This window comes from Geospiza fortis, unplaced genomic scaffold (genome assembly GCF_000277835.1).
Source record: "Geospiza fortis unplaced genomic scaffold, GeoFor_1.0 scaffold237, whole genome shotgun sequence".
NCBI lineage: Eukaryota > Metazoa > Chordata > Aves > Passeriformes > Thraupidae > Geospiza > Geospiza fortis.
Genome location: NW_005054319.1, coordinates 5,208,036 through 5,229,178, shown reverse-complemented (window position 1 = coordinate 5,229,178; position 21,143 = coordinate 5,208,036). Strand labels below are relative to the sequence as shown.

Genomic DNA, 21,143 nt, shown 5'->3' with positions numbered 1-21,143 from the left:
CCGCGCGGGGAGCGCTGCTCGGCGCCGGGGAGGGGCGGCGCCCCACTGAAAAGTCTCGTTGGAAAAGAGTTCAGAGTGCAGCCTGCGAGCGAACACTACTTTGTCAACTGCGCCACGGCACTGAGTGACACACATCGGATCTTTCCTTAAAACACCTCGAGGGACGGTGCCTCTACCACCTCCCTGTGCCGCCCGTTCCAATATCTAATCACTCTGTGAAGAAATTCTTCCTAATGTCAAACCTAAACCTCCCCAGGCTCAGCTTAAGACTTCTTCCCCTTGTCCTGTCCCTTGTTTCCTGGGAGCAGAGCCCGACGCCGGGCCGGCTCCAGCCCCATTTGACCAGCTCTCTGAGGGGTCACCCCGAGCCTCCCTGGGTCCCCATGAACACCCTCAGCTCCCTCCGCTGCTGCTCCAGCCCCTTCCCCAGCCCCTTCCCTAGCTCTGAGGTCCCTGTGTCCCCACTGAACACCCTCAGCTCCCTCAGCTCTTGCTCCAGCCCCTTCCCCAGCCCCTTCCTCAGCTCTGAGCTCGCTCCAGCCCCTCAGTGTCCGTTCTGAACTGAGGGGCCCTGACCTGGTCACACCACCCGAGGTGCGGCCTCAGCAGTGCCCAGCGCTCGGCAAGTTCTCTTGGTAACATCAAAGCCCAGCAAAGGTGTTTTATTTCCTTCAGAACTTGTGGCAGCATGGAAATAAATACAGGAGAAAGCCACTGGGATATAAATATTGTTTCTGACTCAGCTTTCTAAATGCTTCAGGCACGTGAGTTAATGAGCGTAATCACTGTGCCCAGGATGCAATGCAAGGCTATAATGAGAGCAAAGAAAACATCTCGGGCACCCAAACTGCTCTGGCACCAGCTTGATGGAGACAAAAAAGAGCAGGACTAAGGAAGACAGTGTAAAAGCAAACATATGTCTGTCCTGAATGGTTTGGTCTTTCACAGGGTGCTTCTCACACCCTAGAACATATGTAAAGAACAGATGCCATACTGAATAACTTTCAAATTCATTCACATGCCACTAAAAGCTAACAGTATTTTTGTGTAACGTTTTACACTTATAAATGGTGGAGTTCGCTCTCAAAATCTGTAATTTTACCACAGCAAAGCTCACACAAAAGGTGATTTCATAAGTAAGTGATGATGCCAGCAATAATTTTATTAGTCTTTTAAAAGAGCATGGAGCCATACAGGGCATGACCTCAAACAACCTTCCAATGTCTGTAGGGGCCTACAAGGAGAGGGATTCCTCATCAGGAACTGTAGTGACAGAACAAGGAGTAACGGGTACAAACTGAAAGTGGGGAAATGTGGGTTAGATATTTGGAGGGAATTCTTTACTGAGGGTGGTGAGAACAGGTTTGCCCAGGGAGATTCAGTGCTGGGATGTTTGGACTAGATGGTGTTTAAGGTCCATTCCAGCCCATCACCATTGTGTGGTTCCATGATGCATTACAGTTTCTACAGATATTTACAGTGCCCTGCAGCAACACTGCTCTGGCTATAAGATAACATCAGCCAGCTCCTGGTTTCACCCATTTATGTGATTCTCACCACAAAAAACCCAAGCACTTACCAATGGAAAAGCAGGCACTGCCATCATCTCCAGCCAGTCTCTCAAACCCAGCTCCCCATCCAGGTGCCCTGGCAGCTTTTCTCCATCCCAGAGGGCCCATGGAGGTGCCTTTCCCTCCTATTAGGTGTTGCTGCATACCTCAGAGGGACAGGTGAGCATTGCTGGGTGCCCTCAAGCCCAGAAATGCCAGAGAGGCCATGGAACACAGCACAGGGCAAGCCCTGCCACCTGTCCACCCCTCACTGAGCAGCCAGGCCTTGAGAGACACCAAGTCACATTAAAAAATGTGTGCCTAAAGTACAGGTATTCACAGATTGCATTGTTAAATCTCAGCCATGGTGCACCATCAGCAGCAGCTCAGCACCTCCTGCACCCTACCTGAGCTACACGCAACACATGGCACAGACCATGCTGCAATGGGATCCATTCTTCCTGCACCAAGATTCTCTCTTAGCAGATGCACAGCAAATTAAATCCCCAAGCTGGTTTCAAAGCACCTTTAAAAGGGGCAGTGCAATTGCTCTGTGCACTTAGAACAGGCACACAAAGTTTACATGTCAAGCCTCCACCCTTTTCAGCATACCTAATGCACATTTATTATGCTAGTAATAAAAAAATTAGCCTGACGAATGGCAGAATTGCTCTAATCAGCTATGCATTTATGTACACAGCAGTAGTTTGTAGCTAATATCTGTAATTTCTGTGAAATCCTTTAGCTAAAATATTAACAGTATGCTCACAACTTCACTAAAGGAAAAATGCATTTTATAATTTGGGAGCACATTAACAAACACACAGATGGCAGGTCCTCTGAACTATTTTTCCTAGTCAAATTCTTTAATGCATAAAGTGTGTCTGCTAATTTTAGGAAAAGCTTGACAAAAATAAAAGGAAAAAAAGAAAGCAAAGAAACCTTTGAAGTACTTGAGTGCACTAAAACAGAATGGCTAATGTGCCAGGCACAGAACACATTGATGAATAATTGAAGTAAATTAACCTTAAAGACTACAGCACTTAGAAAAACAGAGCTTCAACTTGAGGGACTTGAGTCTTTTACAGACATTTGAAAAATCAGACAAAACATTATTTAAATAGGATAATCCTTGAGGGCAAAAATATTGTTGCAAAGCAAAACCAAACCATGAAGTCCCTAAAAAGTACAAAACTATTTCTGTTAACTATATAGATCTGCTGCATTTTCCATTTGTTGTACTGACTGTGCCATTATCCTACCAAAATAATCTAGGACACCACTAATAATTCCAGTTTAACACATCCCAGCAACACATTTGGCAGAGCCATGCTCACATCCTGGCTTTCCAAAAGGGGAGAAGGAAGAGAGACAAACAACCAACTCCATTTTCAAAGGGCATCTCAACCACGAGCCTATAGAATTGTGAGGGGGTAACAAAACTGCTGAACATATGTGGAATTTGGCTTTGAGAAATCACTTTATAGCCTGGTCCCTTGGTTAATATTTACTGCAGGTAAGCAGCAGGCAAAAAATTGCCCTCAGTTGAACTGTTTGACTTCTACAGCTTCAGCTGGTTTGCATGTATTTAGAGAGGTGATTCTAGACTTGCATTATTCTAGGTGTGCCTCACTGCAGAGAAAATAAACACCAGTTCTACTGAAAATAAAGGAAGGACCCTCATGTCTTTTTAAGAAGCATCTTTTAAGAGAATGTAACTAATGCAGTCATATATGCAGGATGTGTGAGCAGAACCTGAATTTTAGGTTTCATCAAGACTGTACCAACCTCCCATACTGTCAACATTTCCAAGAAAAATGTGTCAGCACACATGTGAACAGTGCCAGCCCACTAGCACATCTGAGCTGTCTCCTTTGCATTAGTTATGCAAATTTAAGTCTCTAGAGAATCCTGTTCCAATTTGGGGTTTGGTTTGTTATTTGTTTGTATCTGGCACTTTTATTCCTCCCTGTAATTTTCACAACCACACAGTGTTGCACAGAAGGAAATTAAAAACACGTATTCTTTTTTATTTTTTAAAACTTTATTAAATTACGCAGTAAGAACCCATCTCCACACAAGTGTTTCATTTCTGGATGGCAGAGGTATAATACATGAGCCACAGGTGAGTGCATTACCCCTCCCTTCCCCCCAGCTTCCAAGAAACAAAACAGCAGGTACAACACACTCCTGTCACTACACTTCTCCAACAGATTGTTCATAAGGTCATTTTGAACTGGAGAAAAATGGAAAGGACCAACAGTGTCAAGTGTCCTGTTGTGCACATGAATGTTCTTCACTGCAACATTCCAACAGCGTTTCCTGCGGCGAGCGTGGCAGAGGGTCAGGAAGCAGCGGCAGTGGAATGCGTTTGCACGGGGACTGTTAGATGCAAAGCCTGTGACTTCCCTAGAGGTAATCAGGCAATCAGAGTGCAAGGAAGGCCATATGACTGTTGAAAACTGTTACACTTCAAAGTGCATGTCCACAAAAAGTTGGCAACAGAGGAGAAAGTGAATTCTAAGACCTACTGCGGAGGCAGAGCAGTCAGCATAGTGCAAATACTGAAAGGAACAGAAGGTTGCTGGCATTATCCAAAAATCACCAGCCAAGCTTCCTACTCAGATGAACTGCTGCAAACCCTTTCAATTAAATTAATTTTATGCCAGTAGTGGGCTTGGCTCCAATCTTTTAATACTTGGATTTTGACTGAAAAATGCTGTATTGAAAGTGTGGTTTTACTCTGAAAAGTGACTAAAATGGCATTAAGGATCTTCCCCCATTTTTCAGCAACTATCCATAATGAATTCACCAAGTTTACAAAAAAACTTTTTATACAGAGCTACAACAAATTTATCTGGGTTCAGAATGCCAGGGTGCATTTCTGCTTTAGCTATCAGCACCTTTACAGTTCTGCAGTTGTAGCTGAATTCTGTGGAATTTGTTTCTCTAAGAAAAGGAAGTTGCCTTTTCCTAAAGGTGTCCTGCTTAAAAAATAAAGCAAGAAGTCTTTCAGACAACCAGCACACAAGCAGGACCTTGATCCAAGGAAGATGATGCCATTTTTAGAGAGACTTTTCTGACCATAATCACACTTTGAGAACTGATTAAAAAAAACCTTGGTGGAAGATTCCCTATGGATGCATTACTGAACAGCCATCTATAGAAGAAATATGGCAAAGGAAAACTACTTTGCAGAAATCTTTACAGATCTAGTTGAACAAAAATTTGAGAGTCCTTCATTTCTTGGATTATATGTATACCCCTGTGAAGTGAAGCACTAGAATTTACAAGTGTGAACTAAAAGGATTAGGAAAATGAAGTAAAAAGCATATCACTCTACCTCCACCAGAACATCACTTTATTGTTTATCTGTCATCAACAATGTAAAACTCTACTAGATACTCTATCCTGGTTTTTAAAAAGGTAAAGATTACATTGGATTAGCTACGTTGTACGAAAGAAACTACAGCAATCACAGTAGAATGAGATTGGAGGGACAATTTGAATTACAAAAAAGTGTACACTGCAAGCAGAGGGAAGTGCACATTAAATCAAATGCCAGTAGGAATCATTACTTTTAAATGCACAGTGACAATTTTGAGAAACTGTACATAATAGAATCACAAAAATGACTTTAAAATAACCAAAATTACATTTTGCATTTGACCATCCAACTCATAAGTAATCGTTGATGTTCTATATTTTCAGTGCTTTTGGAGAAATTGTTTACCAAACAGAATTTAAGTCGTTAATTTGACTAAACTGTGAAGTAGAAGGATTGAAATAAAAAGTATATTGGAAGTACGCCTAACCTACAAGAATAAGCCAAGAGGGGGGTATGCGAGGAGAGGCTGGGAGGGAGGAGTGTAAGGAAAGAGGAAAGGGAGAAGAGAACAAAGGCTTTTTCTTCTATCTCAGAAGTTCTTCCAATGCGGCGTGTATCTGATGTACAGCTCTTTGCTTTCAGTCCATTTCTGAAGTTTACATTTTGTAGCCTTTTCCCGTACTAACTGGTCAACTCAACCAGCACTGCTGCCACAGAACAAGAGGAACGAGGATCTGAACACGTCAAATCTGCCCTTGCTGTGATTTCTTCATGGCCCCATTTTTCTGTTTTTCTTTGAACAGGGTTCAGTGTTTCCTGAATTGTTCACAGGGTCAGGTGGAATTGAGTTCCAAATCACTCTGCCGTTTGTAGCATCCTGATTTCTTTCTGCAGCTGACCCCCAGACACGTTTGCAGTTCTTCCGTAGCAGAAAGACAAACCGTGTTGCTCAAGCGGTGAGCGTTCACCCTTGACCGTGGGGGTTGCAGACCATTGTGTTTAGCGTATCCCTGAGTGCAGCTATCCTGCAGGATTCACTTCCCAGTGCACCGAGATTTCCTAGGTTTCCTCAGATTAAGCCCCAGTATGCATCACCACCGACTGTGGTGCGGCTACGGATGCCTGAGGCCGAGTTGATTCTGGTGGATGTCTGACCTCGCTGAACCAGACCGAGCTGCTGTCTCCCTACTCATACCCAGGCAGTCCAACCTTCATACAGCTGAGCCAAGTTATCTAGATTAGTTGCTTCCTTAATCACAAAGTCAACCTATTAAAAAGGTCAAACAAGGAATTAAAAATAAGCTAGAATTTCAGAAGTGTTTAAGTGATCTTACAATTTACTGTCGAATGCCACCTGCAAATATTTATTGAAAAAAATCTGAAGTAACTGTAGACATAACTTGGTGCAGTCTACATAAGAAACAGGAAGCTGTGCTGCAAAAAAAAAGTCACATTATCATCTCATTCACAGCGCCTATCCTGTGGAAGTAGCCACACCATTCTCAAATAGACGTGGACAACTGTGTCCCCTGACTCCGTTGCCCAGAGACAGGAGTTGTGTGTTGTGTTAGTGAACACAGACAGGTCTGTCCCTTGGGCAGCTGTACAGATCTCGTGTTCTCCCTGGCTACCAGCAGCTGTGGAATAAATGTTAGCTTAGTGACAGACAAAAGACAATTTTATCCGATTCATGGCTCTACATAAACCTCCCATACAAAAAACAAAAGCATATAACAGTAAAAAAAAAAAAAAAGGCAATACAAGGCAGCAGCAACCTTGATTTGCACTGCAATAGCTCCTACCCCAAGGAACCCCCATTCACAACAGGATTTCAGCCCTGAAGGCACACTTCAGCATACACACCTGCATGTATTTAAAGCAAAGACCAGTACTGGATCTTTATTTTCAACTCACCTGTTCAGCCACAGACATTCTCCTGTTGGGATCCACATCTCGGCCCTCTAACTTGGCTTTGACCCGCTTCCACACGCTAACTGCGTAGGAATTCCTCTCCTGCACAGCTACAGGTACAAAACAAAGTTTATGCAACTTGACACTCCTGCACAGAAACCCTCTGAGGTATTTTTTTGTTGCTGTCAGTGGTAGGGCTGTTGGTTTTTTTGAGGTTTGTATTTACCTTTTCCTGTTTTAGGGTCCCTGGCTGTCTTTTTGGGACTACAAGCAACACTTTTGCCAGTTCCTGGGACTGTGTTTGGAGGAGTATCTGCTGATGTTGCAAGATTTTTCTGAATTAGCTTTCTTGCATTCTGTGACATCACCTCTGGCTGAGTTTTCTGCCCCGTATTGCTACGTACAGCTGTAAAGAAAGTTTAAAAGTGCTTAAAGTCTTCAAAATAATAGCATATTACAGATGCAAGAAAAAGCACAATTAAATGCATTTCAAATAGACCTATCAGTTTTTCAGAAAAAATGCATTTTAAATTTGCATTTTAAATTCTGCACCAGTTTTCAATTTTTCCATTTTCTAATTTCTTTCACTTCATAAACAAGAAGTTTTATTCCACTGCTAAGAATTTATTTATATCAAGTAAATTGTCTGCATTTCAAAGTTCAGTATGAGCTACGATCCCCTCTCTAATATCAATTCCTGGTGGTTTCACATTTGTACTTTTGCAAGCATTACCTGCAGCAAAGGTTGGCTGATATGTAGCAGCTGAAGTTGGGCTGGAGCATTCATTTGCTGTATCCGTGACTAAGGGTGATGCAAACCCCACCAGATTATTGTAGACACTGGGAAATATAATGGAGTTAGTAAATACTCATGCAGCTACTTGACTTACTGAAAACCCAAAAATTAAATTAATTAAAATTTTACAAGAAGATTTCTGAGTTTTAAGAAAATCATCAAGCATGTGTCCCATGATGTGTTCCTGCTACATTAAAGCAGGTATGCAAAATGCCTTTTGTCACCTGAGAAAAGGTAACTCTCTTACCTTTGGCTCTGTGTTTTAAGTTCTTTCAAGGTGGGAGTTATTTCCTGCAGCATTTCAACATGTTCCTGACTGCGGACTTGACCCATAACCTGAACTAAAGTAAACAGAACTGTCTGAATATTATCTTGCCATGATTTATATTCACCCAGGAACTGCCTAACACTGTTCTCATAGGGAACATCTTCACCATCTGCCAGAGCCGCTTCTTCATCCTGTAACCAAGATGTGCAAAAAGGTCAGCTGCTACATTTTGGCTATGAGAATAAAGTGGAGATTTCTAAGCCTTTTCAGTCCTTCAGTTTGTCATATGATTACAAATAACTATAATTTTCAGCAGTTATGTATGAAGAAATAAATTTTTAAATTATAAAATTTTTCACAGCTTTAGAACCAAAAGGGTTTACAAACACAATGTTTCAACTGCCAAGACAGAGAAACGGTTCAGTTCAATAAAAGCCTGCTAAGGCTAATGCTAGAAAGTTTTACGAATTCTTAAACATGAACTTTATGTCTTGAACTCCACATGCACAAACATTTTACTGTTTCTAGATACTTTACAAAGCACATAGCTACTACTGTTATTTTTCTTAAACTGTACTGACTTGGGTTTGAGGAATAAATTTAAGGATGTTTCAGGTATACCTTTGCCATAGCTTTCAGTAGATGTTTGACATCTCCAAGCTGTCTGTTATGACCCGTGAGCACAGTTTTAATACTATCCACCAGATTCTGAATTGTTTCACAAACTGTTTCTATTTGTTGTTCTCTTTCTGTTTGTACTGTTCTCTGTGTAGATATCTCCTGGGTCAACTGCTTGTGAGCTGAGTGAAGCCATTCAGAGCTGCCAATAGGATGTTCGAGACCAGTGCCCTAAAAATAACAGAAACACTTCTTTATCTGTACCCAGAGATAAAACGCTTTTGCTGTGCAGACAGCACTGCCAAGTGTTTAACTGACAGCATGAACTCTGCAGCCACACTCCATCTGCAGGTACACATAACAGAGAATGGAAGGCAAAGCGGAGAGCTCCCTGCAGTGATTCTGAGAGGTTTCATGCCCTGCCCTGTGCTCACCACCCTCTGCAGCAGGCGGAGCTCCAGGTCAGACACGGAGCTGTTGAACTGGGATGCGAAGGAGCACATCTGCTGACAGCGCTTGAGGAGCTCAAACAGGGCAGCATCCAGGTTCAGGGCTTCCGCTGTTCTGGTACGCAAACTCTCAAAATGAATGATATTACTGCAAAGGAAAGTGACCTGAAAATCAAAGAGTGAGAAAAATTATTTCACTTCAACTGTCTAAGAGACAAACACTGTTTTTTTCATGTGCTTTGAAGTGAGGATTTTAAACACACAGAAACTGCTCTGTTACAGTAGCAGTATCATCCCAGGGTCATCCAACCCTGCAGCAATTCTCACAAAGATTATTCCTATTGCTTTCAAGTGGGATTCCCAGAAGTATTTAGTTATCCATGCTTGCTCTTTAGATGCAGAGCAGAAAAATATCTTCTACATAAACCTCAAGTGGGAAATGAAGAGTGAACACACTCGTGGAATCAAGAGTACTGTACACATCTGTAGTACCTGGCTCGCTCTTTGACTTTCTTTCAGTACAAGGTTTCTTCTTTCAGCAATAGTGGCATCAAAATCTTGCAAGACTGGGGCCAGTGCAGGATTAGCACCTCCTGCCCATTTTAAACGCTGCTCAATACTTGCTTCAAGTGCTGCTAGTTTCTCCTGCATTGGGGAAGAAAAAAGCCCATATAGATAATTCATACTGATACACAGCATTCTAAGCCTGGCTTTAAATAAATTCTGCATACATAACACATGTAGACATTTTCTTATGCCATGTATGTAAAATACTGCAGTGTTCATGATTAACAAATGTTAGTTTATGCTGTTTAAAAGTTTATTTCCAGTACACATCACAACTGGATTTGATTGTTACATAAAGTCTACCTGTCTAGACTTTAACTCACCAAAAAAAAGGCAAAAGTAATCAGAGTTCTAGACTGAGAATTATATAACATCATTATATATGCCTCCATTATTTTGCAAATAATTCAAGAAATTATTATAAACAGTACCTTCACAACTAAAAAAAGGAAATTAAAATTCAGGAAGCTAAGCAGCATTTAACAAACAATTAAACATTCTACATTACTGGCACCAAACAAATCTAAAATACTGAGCAAAGCCACAGCATACAAACCTTAAAACACAGAAGAATAAATTTGCCCGTTTCTACAAAGGGAACTTCTGACATTTAGCTATGAAAAATAATAGTAAGGATGATCTAAGGCACACAAACTTAAAGAAAAGGAGCATTAGTAGCCTTCAGAAAGAAAGGTACTTTCACAGATTTGTATTTTTTGTCAAAGACATTTACTGCTATTCCAAAGAACATTTTGGATGAGACAGCAAAATCAAACAATATAACAGTATCCATCAGAAAGAGATTGATGACAATATCCCCACATTTGTGTGAGACAGCAAGCCAGATAACATAATTTGAATGTGGCAGATGATTTTGCAGTTTGTGTTTGCCACATTTCAATGGGCTGCTGGACAACCCTCCCCAAACAGCCATACCTGGACCGTTGCAATGGAAGCTTCAATCTGACTGAGCGTGTGAAGTTTCTTTTTCATGTTGGTTAAAATTACAGAACGAGGTGGAGTGACAGAAATAGCCTGGGGACGATTGATGAGGAGATCCTCATGCTGCCACTTTAAGAAAGCAACAGCAACACTTGATTATCAATATTGCTCAGCACAAAATACTTAGCATCACAAACAGCAATTCCAGTGCTCTGGTACCCTGTATAAGTAAGGGCACTTAAAAGGGCTGCACATCAGACAGTACCAGCACAGCTCAAAGTCCTAAATCATTCAAGAGCATTAAATTATACAAGTAGTTGTAAAGGTTTTGCTGGCTTGGATGTTTATACCATTAATCAGTCCACTAACTTACTAGATGTGATTTACACATATCATTTTAATCTAAAGGAAAAGCCATCAATACTCAGAAACAATTCACTTGATATCTTAAAACCAAGATAATTTTGCTCATTGGTCTATGAAATGGTTTATTAACTGACCTGGAGAAAGCCTTGTCCCATATAAAATTAAGATCACTGATAGTACAACACAACTGGATACCTGTGTAAAGGTACACAATGGCATTTATCTAAAGCCTCAGAAGAGCATTTTTTGGGACTGATACTGCTGCTATTTGTATTTTTAATGAAGTAAAGAGTGGAGAGGAGACAGTCAATGCATTAAAACTTTGAAGGAAAGGTGCAAAATGACATTCAGCACCTCACCCTCTGTTCTAAGCCATCTCCTCCCTTACAATCATAATCTGAGAAAAAGGGGGAGAACAGGACAGCATTGCTGGTAAGAAAGCCAGAGAATGACCTATTTTCTAAACACCAAATTAATGGCTATGGAAAAAAATTACATGGATTGATTAAAAAAATTTTTATGTTGAAGAATTTGCTTCTTGTAAAGCAGCTAGTCTTCCAGAAAAGCCAGCAGTAGCACTGTTCCTTATATATTTACAGCATAATTATAACCAAAATACCTTATAAAGTCCACTAAAATACCTTAGAACTTATTCAAGAAAATATCATGTTTGTTGTAACTCAGGCTCATTTTCCCCAGCCGTGCTGGGCTCTCACCTGGAACATGGCAATGTGCAGCTGCACCCTCTGCAGGCTGGTCTTGCACGAGGAGATGCTGGTTTCCAGCCTGCGCACCAGGTCGTGCTTCTTCCAGGCGGTGTCGTAGGAGCTGGCCAGGACTGTGGCCCTGTTCATCACCAGCTGGGAGAACTTGCCAATCTGGATGTTGTGCTCCACGGCTTTCTTGCACAGGTCATCCACAGAAACTTTGCTTTCTGCTCCAAAGTCTTTAGCCTCTACCTGAGCAATGATATCGACACCCAGAGCGCTGATGAAACTGCACAAGGTCAGTCCCAAAGCTTGATTTGGAAGGCCAATTAAAAGCTGCCTCACAAAGTCTGCTGTAAAAGCCTTAATTGGCTTGGCCATTTGATCTTCACTAAAACAAGAGTTCCTGTAAAGGGCTTTCACATTGACAATTTGAACAGGTCCATTTACTGCATTCTGATCTTCAATTGAACTGATTCCTTTTAAAGGGAAAGAAATAGTACTCTTGTTATAAATGAAACATTTGATGCATCCAGAAGAATAATATCCAAATTACAAGCACAGCAAAAGTATGGTAATTCATTTTTAGTTGCTGCCTCCTTACCACATATCCAAGTTAAGTTACAGCAAAAGTGACCAATTTATGTTCTTCTGAACAGGATGAGAAGTGGATAAGGGCAAACTGAATATTTGATAATAACATTTGTTTACCTGACAGTGTCTTAGAAAAGGTACCACAGAGCCTGAAAAACTCTTTAATTGTTTGCAGTCTCTTCAGAAAGAAAATCTCCTCCAGGACTTGCCGATTATTGTCATCATCAAAGAAGTTAACCTGGGTGCTGCGGGCTTCCCTGATTATGTCAATCTTGCGCCAAGCAAGAGGTATCTCCATCTTGTTTAGCTGAGCATTGTAAAGGAAATTAATTAGTTTGGTTTTTTTAGAGGTTTCCCAATTCTGACTCAAACAGTACTCCAAAAAGAACAAATCCATACCTTTTCAATCAATAAACCAAATGCAGTTTCCACTTGAGCAAACATTCCATCAAAAGCTACCAAAAGCATCTGACCAGCTGACATTTTGGGAGTTTCATCAACTGAACCATTTCTTGGTTGAATCAGTTCACCATACTGAGCATGAAGTACTCTTAACAGGAAAAAAAGAAAGAAAATTTACCTGGTTTCACTTAGTCCACAATAAACAGAATTTTCTTAAACTGCCTGATTCCACAGGTTCACTGTACCACTGATGGACCCACCACAACTGGCTCAAGGGAAACACCACTTGAAGATTTTGAATTAGTTTGCTGTGTACCAAGCACCTATCCAGAAATTTACTGTCCCACATTACAAGATGCACAAGTCTTTGTTTGCTTGGTGTTTTGTCTCATTTTGCTTTTTTAATCAAGTCACTGACTCATTAAGCAAAAGCTGCTCCTCAAACCTCCTGATGAGGAGTGCCATGGTTACAAGCTCTCCCTTTCACAGGTTCCTCCCACAAACTAATGAACAAGTTCCTATTTTGAGCATCCTTTCACTTCAAACATAAAATCACAACTACATATTTGGAAGAAGTTGACTACAAAAGTCAGTTTTAAGCAGATATAGGTGTAAATTGCCACAGCTCCATATTTCTGTGTATGCATGTGGATAAACACACAAACAGAGGAGGAAACAAGTGCACAACTTTATACCCTGCATTCTGCTGAAGGTATTCTTGGGCAAGAAAAGCCTGCACCTCAAACAAAAAATAATTTTAGACAAATTAATGTTCTTCAGTCTTCACTCTCTCATACCTGAACTGGAAAAAAGGTGATTTACCTTGCAACATCAATGTAATGAGTGTGTGTCTCCTCCTCTATACCCATAGCAGCATTTCTTAAGTAGGCTTGAAGAGATTCAACCAGCGTTTGCAAAGGGACTCCATCAGTTGTTTGCTCTATGAGATTATCCAGTTCATGGAGCATACTTTCTAAAGTATACTCTCCTTTCATTAAGCACCTCAGTGCTTCAGGGAAAATGATCTGCCGGAAGTTGGAGTTCAATTCCTGTTGGGAAGTAGGTATGAAAAAGTAAGAACTTTTCCCCCTCCAAAAAGTATCACATGCAACATCTTTTGTCATTTTAGTACTACACCACCATGCAGCAGACATTCTGCTCTTGGATAAACTTTGAAGAAATCAGGAATACATTAAACCCTGTACAAAGCCAAAGGTCTGATCCGTGTAGCAATGTAGCAACAACCATCTCCACAGCAGCAATACCTGGCAGCCATCCTCAGCAGAGGCTGGGGGGCACAGAGCTCATAATTTGTGAATTGGTTTCATCAATGTCAGCTTTTCCATTACATAACTATAAGTATATTAAATTATTTACTGAATTTATGATTTCTTAAACTGATTGACTAGACAAAGTAGCAGAAACTTGCCAGGTAGTGATAATTTTGCCACAGAAATCAATGCAAGGAAGAAAAACAGCACCTTAAGTGGCACAGAGCAATTTCCCCCAAGCAGAATGCAGCAGAGAAGCCACTCATGCTGCTAAAGGCAGCTACAGAAAGAACCAACGTGCTCTGTCTCCAAAAGGAGAGGAAACACACCAGAGACTGGTTATCTTGACTGCCAAGTGAGCAGGGAGCTCAGTGAGTACATCTTATCTAAGAGCTCACCGGGAGGACAACAATGTGTGGGTGAAAGATCCCCACTGCAATGCAGTGAAACTGCTGCCATGCATATTTCTGAAACAGTTCTGAAATGTTACAACTTCAAAGAGAAAAAAAAATAAAGTGATGAAAATCCAAATGCACTTATGCAGCTTGAGAGGAAAATATTTCTCAAATCAATGCAATGGAACCAAAAGCCTCAAAAATCTATTTAACCAGCCACAGTTTATAAAGCACATTAGTCTTCAGCAGATATTTCACTCAGACTGCCCTTCATGGGTTTTTTGTGTTTTATTAATGTGGAAACATTTCTGAACCACAAAATTATAAATGCATTTTTCTCCTACCCAATATTGGAGACAGGGGCCTGTACAACAGCTTTTCTGAGTTTATTTGAAACTATTAGATTCAGGTGAAAATAAGTAAAGTTTAGCAGGAGCAGAAATCAGAAAGAACACAGTTTGAAGAGTCTGGAAGTTGATCTGGACTGCCAGCAACAGAACAGAAAAATGAAAAGGAGACATGAAGTTGGTGTGCCTATAAAGCTGATACCAAGGTCTTCCTCATGGTTACTTACTTGACAGCAGTTTTTTGTAATTTGTCATGTATAGATCTAAACAGTTTCTTTCAACCAATAAAAATGTAAACGACAGAAGAAAATGCCTGTTCAGCTCAATCAAATACAGCAATCAGCAAGACTTATGAAAAAAATCTCAGCAGCATCATAAACAAACATTTAGCCCATTAACAAAGAATCTATTACAAATGACTTCACTGAAGCCTTGAAGGATGGGGGAAAAGTAACAAAAGACTCACCTGAAGTGAGATATATACTCCATTGGCTAAGTGAACAGCTTCTGATGCTTCCATGGGGTTGGGAATGTCTAGGTCCTGGGGTACAAGATGGCACTGCTTCAGCAGCTGCACGAGGCATGTGACATTGCCACTCATGCTGCAAAGCTCCTCCAGGAACCAGGCTCCATCTCTGGATGTCAAATCAACCAGCTGCTCTCCAGCACTGGACGCTGCACCTTCCATCATCAGGTTTCGCCTGGATGAACAGAGACACTTAGACACGGTGCCTGCTGCCACACTCCTCACAGAGTCCACCACTGACTGTTCCTGTGATGTGACCTCTGTAAGAATCCGTGTCTCTCGGGCTGTTGTTTGAATCCACTCCAGCTAGCTATGGACTCTGGCCCACATGGTCTTACATGGACAAAGCAAAAGATGAGAAACGCTCTTCTCCAAGTGGGGACGAGTGTCCCCTTTATTAGCTTGGGAAGGGACACTTCAGGCTCTGGTGACCTCCCAGGTGTAAAAGAGGGCGTGACCTTCTTGCAGGGGACCTTTATACCCGAGGCAATGGGGGCAAGGGAAGAGGACTGCAGCCAATGGGATACCATTGAGGAGGGGTGAGGGGAGGGGTAACCAGGGCCCAAACCACCAGGGGGTATAGCAGAGGGGTGCAAGAAGGAAAGACCACGTGATGGGAGAAGAGAAATAACAATCTACGTAACATAACATACTCAGTACAAATTTCCAATCACCCAGTGCAAAACAACAACCAAATAAACTATTTAGTGCAATACAACAGGCCTCCAGCGGGAGCTTTCCCGAGGGAACTCACCTGGTCAGGGCGCAGAGAGCGGAGATGATGACGCTGGCCAAGCTGAGCGAGCCCTCCTCGCCGTTCTCGTGCAGGAAGACTTTGATGCAGCGCTCGATCTCCTTGAGCTGCTCCTCGCACACGGGCACAGTGACGGCCTCCTGCTTGAGGCGCTCCACCTGCCGGATCAGCCGGCTGTTGATGTCGGCCGCGTAGCGCTGCAGCGTCATCTCCGTGGCCGTGATGAACTGGCACACGCTGGGCGCGGGCTGGGGGGCGTACTGCATCTCGTACCTGTGCAACACAAACACACTGACCACATTTCCCTTCTCAAGTGGCAACACACTGCTTTCTGATCTGCAGGTAGGAAAAACACTCCATGCCCTGTAGCCATGATATTTTCCGAAAAATCCTTTGCCAGGATTTTTCTCCTGAGAAGCTGAGAGGCCTCAGAGGAAAAGAACAACAATAATTATCTGCTGCTGTGGAATGCAACAGGTGCATCTCTGATTGGTCTGATGTGGTTGTTTCTAATTTATGGCCAATCACAGTCCAGCTGTCTCAGAAGGTCTGGTCAGTCACAAGATTTTATTATCATTTCATTCCTTTCCTTTCAAGCCTTCTGATGAAATCCTTTCTTCTCTTCTTTTAGTATAGTTTTAATAGAATATATATATCATAAAATAATAAATCAGCCTGCTGAAAGATGGAGTCAAGATTCTCATCTCTCCTCTCATCCTGGGACCCCTGTGAACACCACCACAATGTTCAAACTGCTCCTAAATCACCTACTGTGCCCCTCAGTTTAGGAAGGATGTTGAGATGCTTGAGCACATCCAGAGCAGGGCAACAAGGCTGGTGAGGGGCTGGGAACACAAATCCTTATGAGGAACATTTGAAGGAACTGGGGTAGTTTAGCCTGGAGAAGAGGAGGCTTAGAGGTGACCTTATTGCTCTCTACATCTTCCTGAAGGGAGGCTGTAGACAGGTGGGGTTGGTCTCTCCCACCAGACAGCACTGACAGAACCAGAGGGCACGGGCTCAAGCTAAGTCAGGGAAGGTAGAGATTGGATATTAGGAAAAAATTTTTCACTGAAAGAATAATAAAGCATTGGAATGCTCTTCCCAGGGAGGTGGTAGAATCACCATCTCTGGATGTGTTTAAAAAAACACTGGACATGGCACTTGGTGCTATAGTCTGGTTGAGGTGTTAGGGCATAGGCTGGACTCAATCTTAGAGGTCTCTTCCAACCTCATTATTCTGTGATTCCGTGATCCTTAACTCTAAATACTGCAAGAGGTTGATGACGCCCCTAACAATGCTTTTATAAGGTCCTAAAATGCACCATATTCCACACCTGTTTGCAAGGACATAAGATAACTATCCTTGAAGCAAAGAATGAATAGAAAATAAAAAGAAAGGAAAGAGATTTCAGAGGAAATGCTCAAATATAATCTAGATCTCTTAAGCCAAGCCATAATAATGTTGAAACAGCCTGACTTAAGAAGAAAAAAAGAACCAGAAACTGCTTGAAAATCTACTAGATTTAAAAAAATCTTTCCTTATTGATTTCTAAATACTAGAAGTTTCTAAAACTCAAAATATCACTACTCTGAAGCCACACAGGTGATTGCTCCATTTGATCATTACAGGACAATGTTACTTGATTTTCTTGTTGAAGTACACAGATTAAATTCTGGAATGGTATTTTTAAAGCAGTGTTTCATGTTTACTCCAAATTTGTAGAATCACAACTTTATGTTGGTTTGCTTTATAATTATATAGGTCCTTGCAGAAGTATTTCTTTAAATGATAAAATTAGGGTAGTAACTTGAAAATTATGTTCTTTGAACAAGCCATTACTCTGTCAACTTACTTCCTAAAGATATCCTGACAACGCTCTATTGTCATGTTACAAATGAGCTCTTCCATCCAGGTTTTCCACTGCTCTATTCGGTGCTTCTGGAACACAGCTTTTGGATACTGCAGAGCCACTGTTGCATAGCTGTGCAGTTGTTCTAGGCAACCACGTAACACAGATCTTCTCTGCTGCAGAAAAGCACCAACCTCTCCTTCCAGCTGTTCACACTGGCTGATTAGATGTGCCTGGCCTGCATTTTGCAGAAATGCTGTTGCTGGGACATAACTTGGAGGACCTTTTAAGAAAGAAGGTTATAAACAAAGATATGTCTGAGAACACGTTTTATACCATACAAATACTGAGCATTAACACCTTTTCAATTTTTTTTTTAACTTGTGATAAAGGAAGCATGGAGAATTCATATTGAGAATTTTGAGTACAAGGTAAGAGAATCTCATGCCCAGGTAGGATAAGACAGACAAGTTCCTTCAGACAGCTTGGCACTGAAACCCTGAAGTGCTCTAAATCACCCTTTGAAGAAGCCCCTTTCTTTTAACTTATTACATACAGATCATTGCCTTTAAGTTAGAGGGTACTCATAATGCCTCCTGATATTGAACTCAAGTTATTTTCAAACCATTAAAACCACCCCCAGAAATACTATTTTGTACCTAGGTCCATCTGTGTGCTAATTTCTTGGAGCAGACTTGCAAGCTGTGTTGCCTCTAAATTACTGAAGGCAGTTTGGTAATGGGTTATCCACTGCTCAAACTCATTCAGCTTCACCTGGATGGCTTCCTGGACAGCTCTTTGTTGAGACTGCAACTGTGTGTGCTCAGAATACCTGAATTATTGAAGCCACAGAATCAAGTAAGTACTACAAGAAAGAAAATACTTAACACTATAGAATACAGAACAGTATTGAACAATACAACTGTTAACCAGCAAATGAATAGGTTCTCACCAATTACTTAAACTAACAGTGTTATTATTAATTCTGTTTTCTTACAAAATAATTAATGCCTGTGCCTATTCATGTAATTATGAAATACTTGATTAATTTCAAATAACCTTAAAAAAATTAGAAACTTAAAATAATTTTGTGCTATTAATCAATAGCTCCCTTAAGTGGATTATAATGATGGGACATCACTTTCAGAACATTCCCTCTCTTACCTTGAGGGTCAAGTGTGGAACTTGGACTAGCACAAGTTATATTAATGGAGTATGAGGGGCAGGACATGAATAAGATTATTGAGTAGGAAAAGGTTTCAGTAGTTCTTCTGTACAAGGAGAGACCTGCTTACTGCAATAGCTTTTATCCAGCTATTCACTCATGTACAGATTTCTAACATTTAACCCATAAGTACATTGCTAAAACACCATCTGTATTGAACTGTGAGACTTCTGACAGAACTCCTGGTTCCTCTGTACCTGTTCTGAAGTGTGCGGGAGGGATGATCCACTCCTTCTGCACCTTCCAGAAATTCTATCTCTTCCAGTAGTTTTCCTTGCAACTTTTCTACATCTGTTAACTGCTCCTGCAGGTTCAGGTACTCTTCTAAACTACTGTCCAGTTTTGGCAGCACAGCAAGCATTTCATCTCTGTTCTTAAACCAGTTAACCTGCAATCAAGACACAGATGTTACTGAACTGCACTAAATCCAACTGGCAGCAGAAAGTAAGGATATGGCAGAACTTAACCCTTCAACAATGCCATTCATCTAGCACTGCTTCCAGGGCTACAACTGCCAAATCTTAACAGACATTCTTTATTTAAACTGCTCTCTAAACCTCTATTGTTATTCTCCTAGCCCAGATTCAGGCAAAGAACTAAAACGTGTTTTAGAATTAAGCATGCGGAAACTGAAAATTAAATACTTCCAAGTTCAATATAAACACTTCCCTTTATACAAACTCAATTTATCACAATAAAATTCATGAACTAGTGCTGATATAAGACCGTATCTTCCCCCATTCCCAAAATGCAAATAAATAAAATGAAAGTGCAGAGTCTACTTTAAATTAAAAATATAAAATTATTGTAGTAAACTCACCTTTATCTCGGCCACCCTTGAGGAAAAGAGACTCCGTGTAATATCCCTTTCCATTTCCCTTTTGCTCTGTTTGTTTTCAGCCTGCTGGCCACCACCACCATAGACAGCCCCAGCAAATCCTGCCTCTCCTCCAGCTGTCCAGTCCACCAGTGGATCATAAACAAAAGCCTCCAGCAGTGTAAGCAAAGTCTCTCTCCCACGCCGCATTATATGAAGGACCTGCATCGTATTTTAAACAGACTCGTTCTGATTCTCTGTTATCCTCGCAGAACAGTGGAAACTTAGAGGCAAAATACTGTATTGAGTAGGTACAGAAATCCATAATGGATAGTAATAGTTATGCCTAACTACTACAGAGACAGGAAGAACACCACAGTGGGTACAAATGCAGCTAAGCCTGTAGGAAGATCTAGCCTTCCACACAAACTCTATGCACAAGCACAGATGCTTAAGGAGGAAAAATCTCCCTTCCTCACAGCATTTTTCTTTTTAAAAACATATCTGTCATATCTGTCATCTGTTTGGGATGAGTCCCAAAGGAAGAGGGCAAGCAAGATATCTCAAAAAAAAATTCAGGAAAAACATAACATTTTAATCTACAACTAAAAGTCCCCCTTTTTGCCCTAAATTTTAGTTGTACCACTACTTGCATGCACATTTATCAGACAATCTCATGTTAAATACCTACCACAGGATATAGCTAAAGTAAGGCCAATTAAAATCACAGCAGCAAGGTGAAGGCTCTATAAACCAGCAGCAGAATGAAGAATAGAAAAGTTCTAAGACAGTATTTGGCCAGTGATGGCCCTCAGTTTTCAAATCTCCAACCATACCTGCTCACAAGAAAGCCTGAACACCCCTTCCACTCCTGTCACTCCCAGCGCTGTTTCAATGTTGTGCGTCATCCGGAACGGAACCTTCTCTGGCACCCTAAGGCTCTTGCCTTGAAGATAAAAAATTAAGTTGTTTCTTTTAATTGCTAAGAAAGAAAACCTTTTATTTGAATAACATAGAGCATTTTTTAAATTACCTTTTTCAAAGCAAACATTATAATCTATGTGGACAACTTCTCCTGTAGTCATATCTATAAGAACATTATCCAGATGTCTGTCTCCAAGACCAATGATGTAGCCAACCATGGACATAACTGCAGTGGATCTTGCATACGACTTAAAAGAGAGTTTCAGGAAAAAATTATTTGTGGGAATCCTCTGCCAACACACTGGACTGACTACCATCTTAAAACATTATTTTAAGTGTAAGTGTAAAACAAATCAAGCCCAACTTATTCCAAGCAGTTTTCTATTTGTTGTTTGATGGTATCTTACAAGAGTTTTCATTTTTTTGGCTGGTAACTCTAGTATAACATAGACTTATCTGGTCTATACCCACGTTTAAATTCAACGGCACAACTGCCAACATTTCCTCAAACTCACAGCAGCACCAGCTCTCCA

General features: G+C 41.1%; 1 protein-coding gene across 1 annotated transcript in view; it reads right to left on the bottom strand.

The window, feature by feature from the left end:
• Positions 1-3,575: 3,575 nt before the first annotated feature.
• SMG1 (SMG1 nonsense mediated mRNA decay associated PI3K related kinase) overlaps positions 3,576-21,143 on the bottom strand; it is a 52,237-nt gene continuing 34,669 nt past the window's right edge. The window contains exons 42-62 of the mRNA XM_031056541.1: positions 20,720-20,858; positions 20,523-20,632; positions 19,690-19,908; positions 19,067-19,257; positions 18,304-18,476; positions 17,648-17,927; positions 15,792-16,064; positions 14,978-15,212; positions 13,321-13,547; positions 12,496-12,646; positions 12,214-12,403; positions 11,512-11,981; positions 10,424-10,558; positions 9,413-9,565; positions 8,906-9,085; positions 8,475-8,702; positions 7,833-8,044; positions 7,523-7,629; positions 7,016-7,195; positions 6,793-6,899; positions 3,576-6,145 (exon numbers count right to left, since the gene is read on the bottom strand). Coding sequence (XP_030912401.1) covers positions 6,068-6,145; positions 6,793-6,899; positions 7,016-7,195; positions 7,523-7,629; positions 7,833-8,044; positions 8,475-8,702; positions 8,906-9,085; positions 9,413-9,565; positions 10,424-10,558; positions 11,512-11,981; positions 12,214-12,403; positions 12,496-12,646; positions 13,321-13,547; positions 14,978-15,212; positions 15,792-16,064; positions 17,648-17,927; positions 18,304-18,476; positions 19,067-19,257; positions 19,690-19,908; positions 20,523-20,632; positions 20,720-20,858 — 4,038 coding nt within the window. The 3' untranslated portion in view covers positions 3,576-6,067. The remainder of the gene's footprint in view (positions 6,146-6,792; positions 6,900-7,015; positions 7,196-7,522; positions 7,630-7,832; positions 8,045-8,474; positions 8,703-8,905; positions 9,086-9,412; positions 9,566-10,423; positions 10,559-11,511; positions 11,982-12,213; positions 12,404-12,495; positions 12,647-13,320; positions 13,548-14,977; positions 15,213-15,791; positions 16,065-17,647; positions 17,928-18,303; positions 18,477-19,066; positions 19,258-19,689; positions 19,909-20,522; positions 20,633-20,719; positions 20,859-21,143) is intronic.